The sequence below is a fragment of the Manihot esculenta genome, chromosome 12 (assembly GCF_001659605.2).
Source record: "Manihot esculenta cultivar AM560-2 chromosome 12, M.esculenta_v8, whole genome shotgun sequence".
In the NCBI taxonomy this organism is placed as follows: Eukaryota; Viridiplantae; Streptophyta; class Magnoliopsida; order Malpighiales; family Euphorbiaceae; genus Manihot; species Manihot esculenta.
The window spans coordinates 5,143,814-5,152,556 of record NC_035172.2 but is presented as its reverse complement, the minus strand read 5'-3'; the positions used below and the strand labels follow the sequence as shown (position 1 = coordinate 5,152,556).

Genomic DNA, 8,743 nt, shown 5'->3' with positions numbered 1-8,743 from the left:
AGATAATCAATGACGTCAGCAGCAAGCATTGAAACAACTGAAGTGAAATTCTCCCTCCGCTGTCTGTGATTTCACACGTGAAAAATTGTGGGTTTTTTTTAATCGGAAAAAAACCCTTGTTTACAAAATTAAATATTGATTCTAGAAAATGCCAATAAAAATCTTTTCTCCTCTTAAACTATTGAAGCAGAAAATGTCTATATAAGAAAAGTCTAATTTTTCAGGAAGTTATTGTTTATCCTTGCTACTCATCAGCGGTTCAGTCATTGTTTTCGTTCCCTAATCCACAAGTGCAACGAACAAAATAAACTTGACAAATTATTATTAAGTCCTTAAATTTTTAAAAAATTAATTATATAAAATAAATATTTATATTATTTAATTTTTCATATTAAAATTAAAATAAATTAATTAATAATTTTTTCAACAAAATTATTAATTTAATTTTATAAATATAAAAATATTTAAATTAAGTGATTTAGCAACTAGCTATATAGCCAACACAAAAGATTGTTGCCTATTTTGGAAGGATACATCACAATTGCTAAAATTAGTAATAAAAATTTTGCAACAAAAATATAAATTTATTATAGTAATATATGAATTGCTACATATTATTATTATTATTATTATTATTATTATTATTATAAAATTATGGTTATAATTATATTGTAATAAAATTGTGATTGCTGTTAAAAAGATAATTATTAATAAAAATAAGTATTATTAAAAAATAATTTTTTATTAATATTCATCATTATTATTATTATTATATATTTTTATGTATCATTAAAAATAATTATTATATTATTATTTATTATTTTTATAATAATAAAATTTATATTAATAAAAACTTTTTATTAATAATTATATAATAAATTATACAACAATTACAAATTACTTTTAATTTTTAATTACTTTCATATATATTTTATTAAATTTAGTAAGTAGATATATTGAAAGGGTTAGAGCAACGTGAATCCTTTCAAAAAGAAAGGGCCATATGAAATATGCATAATATATAATTTTGAAAAAGTTACTTCAATATTTATGAGATATTTCAAAATTCATATATATATATATATATCATTATTTTTAAAATTTAACATTTTAGTCTACATATTTTGCTATGTAAAAAAAATTTCTTTTTTAATTTGTTGAAATCAAAATATAAAGATTAAACTATTTATTTTTAAAAAATTAATAAATTTTAATTTTAATTTTAATATAATTACTAAAAAATGAAAAATATTATAAGATTTTATCAATAAACAAACAATAATTTTATGCTTTTATTTCACATTATTAAAAAGTTAATAATTTACTTTTATCGATTATTTTTTTTATAATTTAATAAATTATATAGCTATTTTTTATTTTTTATGGTTAAATTAATGATTAAAAAAACAATATATATTTATAGATATTTAAAAAATAAATTAACAAAAAACTAAATGGATTCACCCAATTAAATGGAATCAAAATATAATAATTAAATTATTAAATTAATATATCTCTTCAAAACTCGTATTATAATAAAATATTAAATGCGACGCAATCGATTTAAGTAATAGAAAGGAACTCATTTTTTTTTAAAAAAAATAGAAATAAAAACTCACCGTTACGTAGGTTGAGAGAATCCGACATAACATGATGAAACCAAATAAGATATCAGCTTCTAACGCAATAGTCAATCTCTTAATCCTCTTCGAAATTTTTAATGCACATATTGTATATGCAGGACTCTCTCTCATACTGACAAAAAGTATAAATAAGGTTTTTTTCTCTCTCACACTCATAAAAAAAAAACTCTCAAACACATCCTTTTACAAGCATTCTCTAAAAGTTTTATCTTTTTCCTTTCTATTTAATTTTTTTTATACTACTAAAAAATTTTAAATTTGATTTGAGTATCTCAAAGTCTCTATCGGAGTATATTCAATAAACTCCTGATTAATTTTTATATTTTATAAATTTTTTCTTTAAAATCAGATATAGAGAGACTTATATAAAATTTTAAAAGTATTCATCACTCATAAATTAATTATGAATTAACGATTAACCCATTAAATCAATTTATTATTTAGGTGTACACATTTGACGGACACATAGAGAAATTTAATTTTTGAGAAATACGATAACAATATTAAAAATAAATAAAAAGGTTTTTTATTTTATTTTTTATTTTTTTGTTTTTTTTAAAGTCCATAGCATTTCAGTGGTGAGGGTGTTTCTGTGGATCTAACTTATCTCTAGTTTTCAAGGAGGGCTATAGTTTATGTTTGGTATTAGTATTCTTAGGACCACGCCACCACGTCTATTGAATCCCATTTCTGTAAACTGTTTCAAGGCCGTAAACCTCTACATCATCCCCTTCTTGGTGGATTGATTTGATTGTGATTTGTTTGATTGGATAGGCTTCTTAATTTTTAGATTGATTTTTTAATTTGTATATCTAGTTTTAAATTTGGCTTTAGTGTAATTTATATTACAAATGAAAAATCACATTAGTGATACTAAAGTCGTGTCTCGAAAGATAAAATAATTTCAAATTTAAATCTCACTTGAAATTATTCAATATAAATTTTATAATTTATATTATAAAGACAACACTAGCCAGAATTTCGTCCATAAAACATATAATTATTCAGACCCGACTGTACGCATGAAACTATGTCGACGTCCGTTCTCGTACTAAAAATTATACATACAACGTAAAATAGTTATCATAGTCGAAGGTAAATAGATGACGAGAGCCAGAGCCACAACAGCACATAGCGATATCACAGCAGCACGAGTCTCATAAATCCCACACGACATCTTCCCGATCTTTATCTGAACAACATCAACCATTGAAATCGTCAAAAACACCACCCCAATCGTCGACGCCAACACCGACAAAAGTATCATGAAACCTCTACTTGGCTTTATCACTTTATATTCATGAGCTCGATCAATACGTATAGTTTCTTTGGTGTCTTGGACATTGATGAAAAGCTTGAGAGATTTCGCCACCAGGCTTGAAAGGAGGAAGCAAGCAAACGATAGTACTTCATAAAGAACAAGCCTCTTTTCCATCTTGACGTCCGGTGAACATTCCGGTCGATTATCAAGGCTTTGTTGAGTGGGAGATGCAAAGGCTAAGCCCAAGAAGATGGCTATTGTGAAAAGGGAGTTCACAGAAACGAGATCATCCAGTGCGCTTAATTGAACCTGTTTTGATTTTTCAAGTTTTTCTAATATTTCCTTCTTCCAGTTGCCGTCGTTTCCGACCAGTGGGCGTTGATCAGGCGTTTCCCTGAATTCTCAAGAATATATATACTTAGCTGTATGTAATTTACACAAACTGAAATCGTAATTAAGCAAATGGAAACAGAAAATAATTAATTTAAGTACCTGTCCATAATGTTTGTTGTTAATGCAATGGAAGGACAGTATGCAAGTTGAAGTTGCTATGGGATTTATGAGACTTTCTGCTTTGCCACTTGCTATATATAGCCAGAAATTTGTTTCGAAGGATGAGCAACTGATCTTTCATTCATGCTCGTAGCTTCAGATATTGAAATCCAATAATTTAAATTACAGCTCCATATTGATCGTAACACCAAGACTTTTTAAATTTATTTAAATTTATTTATTATCAAATTAAATTTGTAAATATAATTAAATAATTATTATTAAAATTATATAAAATTAAATAATTATATTTTTAAATTGTGTGTATTAATTAAAAATAAGGGTATTTTAATTATTTTATATATTAATATATTTAATAAATAAAACGTGACTAAATAGTTAATCATTTAAGAATATAAAAATAAAAATATTAAGTAAATAGATAAAATTTTAACACGAAATTTAAAGTTATTTAGGTGAATTATTCAATTAAATAATGTTTAAATTTTTATTATTTATTTATAGAATAAATTTATTTTAGTAAATAATTTATTCGTAACAACCAAAAAAAATAATTAATTAATTCATACATGTCACCTAACCACTGATCCTGAAAGAGCAAGTCAAATTAATGTTTTTGTCTCGTTATATTAAGGGGACAAAAAAGGTTACTGGCTTCATTGATGTCTACGTTTCATCTAAATAATGACCTCGCAGACCACGTGATTAGAAAGTTTAATTTTGTAGATAGATAGTAAAATTTAAATTATAATATTAAAATTAAAAAATAAATCCATTTAAAAAAATAAATAAATATTTTTACATGGAAGGGAATTACTAAATTATTTTTGAAATTAATAATTTTTTCAATATTTACTTTTTTAATTAAAAATTAAAAATTAAAAAAATAAAATATTTAACTTGTCAAATTTATTTAAATACACTTACTATAAGATAGTTAACGGTGAATATCATTTTTTCCGATACTTATTAAATAAAAATATATTAAAAATTGAATAAATAAAATAAACTCATTTGTAATTTGAGATAAATAAAAAAGTAAGTTCATTATTTATTATTATTATGAAATGAGAACAGTGATATTTTTAGTATGATTTTTGTTCTATTAATTTATAATAATAGACTTTTTTATCATAACATAATAAAATGTTCTTAAATGCTTATTACAAAGGAAAAAAAAGTTAAAATATTTATGTTAAAATTGTTATATTTTTATAAACTTAAATTTATAATAATTTTTTTTAAAAAAATAAAAATCGAGAGTTGTAATAGTAAAATTTAAAATTTTTCAGATTTATTCGGATACATCTATTATCAAATCAAATTATTCGGATACATCTATTATCAAATCAAATTAAATTATGAGTGCAATAATAAAATCAATAATAAAATTATTAAATTGTTAATTGAGTTATTTTATAAAATTTAGAAACTATATAATCGTCTATATTTTTATTAAGTTCTACATATTTTGGTAGATATGGTAATTTTCAAATTAACAGTAAATGCCTTCATCAGCGGAAAAGAATTACACCTAATCCAATTTTTTAAATATGAAAGTAAGATATTTGCGAATTTTATAAATGTGTGACATTTAAAATAAATTATTTGTTCGTAACAACCATAAAATAATTATTTATACAAATAATTTATACCTAACAACCAAAAAATAATTACTTAATTTCATTCATAGCATCTAACCACTGATAATGAAAAATCTAAGTGAAGTTAATTAATGTCTTTGTCTCATTATATATAGAAGTTTGTCCAAGTTTTATTAAAAGTATGACCTCGCTGATCAGGTGGTTAGAATTTCTTTTGAATTGCAAAATTTAAATTATAATATTAAAATTAAAAAAATATTTTTACATATTTCTCCGACAATTATTAACAAATAAATTTATAATTATTTTTAAATAAAAATATAATTAATATTGCATATTCTCTTTTTAATATATCTTACATTCATTAATTATTACATTAATTTTAAAATTAATAATTTTATTATTTCATGTCATACTACACAAGAATATATCATCAAGTTAATAATTTTTTTTTAATATGAGTTGTCATTTTAACTTATAATAATATATTTTGATATTAAAAGATCTTGGAGACCTACTAAACCTTGTGAATTTGCAGGCAGGCGACTAGAGATTTTGCATACAAAGTCACAGCAGACAATCTCTCTGACGCCCATGGCAACCAGAAGTTTAAATCGGATACTAGCAACTGTGATGATCTCTTCTGCAGCCCTCTCTCTCACCCCCAAGCCAGCTTTTGCCTGTACAGAACCAACTTTCTTTCTCTCTCTCTCTCTCTCTTTCTCTCATATAAGCATATAGATTTAACTCTTCTCCTTTGAAGCAGACTTAACTCATCCGGCAAGCACAGACTCCATCATTTTCGATGCTAAGGAGAAGATGAAAACAATGGGTTACCACTCATTTTTCACCAAAAAGGATCATGAAAGGTAAAGAATAAAGATTGTTTCTTCTTTATTTTGATTTCTTCTGAGCTTCAGCTTGATTAACTATGGCGTTGCTGCATTTCTGATACGAATATGAAGCAGTGGAGACAAGGGAAATGAGATGCATGATGAGATCAAATGTGGCAACGTTGTCAGTCGAGTGTTGCAGGTGGTGATTAAAGACTACAAGTGTCCAACACTTGATCATTCTGTGTCAGAATTGAATAAAACTAACTGTGGAACTTTCCCTCTAGAGAAAGGTTCGTCATCGTTTTCCCTGTCTGAAGATGAAGAATGCTACTGTTTTTGTATAGAAATTAATTTTGCTAAACGACATTTTGGCAATTTTGATGATTAAATTAACAGGGAAACTGTGAAACAAGTACTAAAGGATGAGAATTACCATGTTGAAAAGATGTATAGTTCAGAGGTTTGGTACCGGGATGTTAAAAAGGGTAAAGGTGCTATAGCAACAGATGATCAGATTTTACAGGTAACTGGTTGAATGCTCACCGTTGATTATGGCATCGAATAATTTTTTCATATATACAGGTTACAAAAATAATGAGATTTTACCTTGTTAATGGCAGCTGAGGATCCACTACAACCTTTATAATGATGCCGGAGATGCCCTTTTTAACAGTTTAAAGCACAAGACTTCTTCGGTGGAAGTCCACTTGTGCCATCAGACATTTGGGCCAGGTGACAAAAATAAAAAAATATAAAATATAAAATATAAACATGGATCCTTGAATTGTTAATCTAACTTTTTTTTTTTAATTTTAATTTCTAAAATAATGAACTAATTGATGCAGGAGTTGTGAAAGCGATTAAAGGCATGCGAGTAGGAGGAATAAGAAGGATTATTCTTCCTAAGGATACGGTTAGTATATATTATATTAGATTCACAAAACTATCGTGATTATGTGAATTAATTGTAATTAAAAAGTGAAAATATAATTATAATTTTTTATAAATAATTAATAATTTTATCATCAGTATTTTAAATAATTTATAATTTATTTTAATAATAATTTTTTTAATAATTTAATTGATAAATTTTATTATTATTTTATTTATTTTTTACCTATTTTTCTAATAAACACAAATAATTTTTATTAAATTTTCCTTAAAATTAAGTTGTAGTGCTAATACACTATAAAAAAAAGTTTCAGATTACTTGATCAATTTTACTAATCGATTTTCATCGGTCAGTAATTTCAATGAATTTATTAATAAATTTAAAATTTTATTAATAAATTTTAATATAAAAAATTGTATAAAAATTTACACAGAATTTAAAATTTATTGGTAATTCATTAGCAATAAATTTGAAAATTCATTATTAAATTTTATCATTAAATTAATAAGTAAAAAAAGTATTGAATTTATCGATGGATGCCATCCATTAATAAATCCGTTGATAAATTTCAAATGATAATCATAAAATTTTCACTATTTTTAAAAGAAATTTATATTTTTTGGTTATTAATATATTTATTATTATATTTTAAATCCGTTGGTGATTATTAAAATAAATTTACTAACGAATTATAAATCCGTTAATAATATGCGTTTATAAATATAGCCCCACCTCTTCTCCATTTATCATTAATTCATTTTATCATTTTCATTTCTTTCATTTTCTTTCCCTTTCTCTCATTTTCTTTTTTTTTCTATTACTTGCTTTCATTTCACTTTCTTATCTCATATTTTTTTATTCTCATTTTTTCTCTTCCTTTCATTTCTTATCCTTTTTTATCTCATTATCTTTCTCCTCTATAATTTTCTTTATTTTTCTCCATAGTTTTCCTTTCATTTTCTCCGTTTTCTTTTTTATTATTTTCTTCCCTTTCTTCTTTTATTCTTCATTTTCTCTATAATTATCATTCATATTATTTCCTGTCATATTATTTTCTTCTATCATTTTCTTTCTATCTATATTTTTTTGTTATTTAGTAATTTATTAACGGATTTCAGATCTATTAATAAATTATTTTTCTCTCAATTTACTAATAGATTTAAAATCCGTTAGTAAATCTATTAGTATTACTAGCAGATTTAGAATCATAAATTTTTTAACAACAGATTCTAATCCGTTAATAATTCATTGGTAATTTGTTTACTAACGAATTTTTACAAGATTACCAATAAAAAAAACTATCGGTAATCCAAACATTTTTTATAGTGATAGTTGTAGTAAAAATATTTTTTAAGAATTGAATATTAAATTTGTGCGTATATGCATAATATTAATTTGTGACTGCCTGCCTTCTGGTGTACAGATTATTTCTAGTGAAAACATCAAAGCGTATGGAGTCATGGATGTGGAGTTGGTTGCAGTTTGTGCATCCCCTGTGTGTTGCTCCTAACGTAAATCCTAAATAATAATAATAATAATACTTCAGTTGTCTTCCTTTTACAGACATTATTGTAATAAATAAGGTAGAAGTAGAAGGGGGCTGTGGACATGACAATGAATCAGATGAGAAATGAGAACCAGGCCCCCCCTAGTCTAGTCTTGAGTTTCTCTTAATCTATTCTGAATTTCTGATGGGTCATTTGATTTTATTTAAAAAAATATTTTCACTTTAATTTCTTGATATTGATGATGCATTTGACTATACAAAATTCATATAATTGGCCCTGGTGGTGGAAGGTTGGTTTGAGAATAATAAAGAAAAGAAAAATCTTTGCTAGTGCATACATACGAGTTTTTGTTTAAATCATGTAAAAAAAATTAAAGTTATGAAAATTAAAAAATTATTTTCAGATTTATGGCGTTAAATTTATTTGACAATTTTAAAATTTTTTTATTATAAAATAAATAATACATGCATGGTAAAAAAATTAAAA

At 24.4% G+C, this 8,743-nt stretch overlaps 2 protein-coding genes across 4 annotated transcripts; one reads left to right on the top strand and one right to left on the bottom strand.

Annotated features, from left to right (window-relative positions):
• Nucleotides 1-2,549: 2,549 nt before the first annotated feature.
• Nucleotides 2,550-3,556, bottom strand: LOC110628609. The gene is made up of 2 exons (XM_021775372.2): nt 3,397-3,556; nt 2,550-3,298 (listed from the first exon to the last, which is right to left on the bottom strand). The coding sequence occupies exons 1-2, from the start codon at nt 3,402-3,404 to the stop codon at nt 2,695-2,697; spliced, it is 612 nt and encodes a 203-aa protein (XP_021631064.1). The 5' UTR covers nt 3,405-3,556; the 3' UTR covers nt 2,550-2,694.
• A 1,938-nt stretch (nt 3,557-5,494) lies between these two features.
• Nucleotides 5,495-8,482, top strand: LOC110628855. 3 transcript variants are annotated; one of them, XR_002490129.2, is made up of 7 exons: nt 5,495-5,703; nt 5,788-5,890; nt 5,987-6,147; nt 6,254-6,380; nt 6,478-6,589; nt 6,703-6,770; nt 8,173-8,482. XR_002490129.2 is itself a non-coding variant. In XM_021775676.2 (7 exons), the coding sequence occupies exons 4-7, from the start codon at nt 6,303-6,305 to the stop codon at nt 8,257-8,259; spliced, it is 345 nt and encodes a 114-aa protein (XP_021631368.1). In that variant the 5' UTR covers nt 5,495-5,703; nt 5,788-5,890; nt 5,990-6,147; nt 6,254-6,302; the 3' UTR covers nt 8,260-8,482. The 3 variants fall into 3 exon arrangements, 2 of the variants coding, with proteins under 2 accessions (XP_021631368.1, XP_043805063.1); XM_021775676.2 differs by having other exon boundaries at nt 5,990-6,147; XM_043949128.1 differs by having other exon boundaries at nt 5,495-5,890.
• The last annotated feature ends 261 nt before the right edge of the window (nt 8,483-8,743 follow it).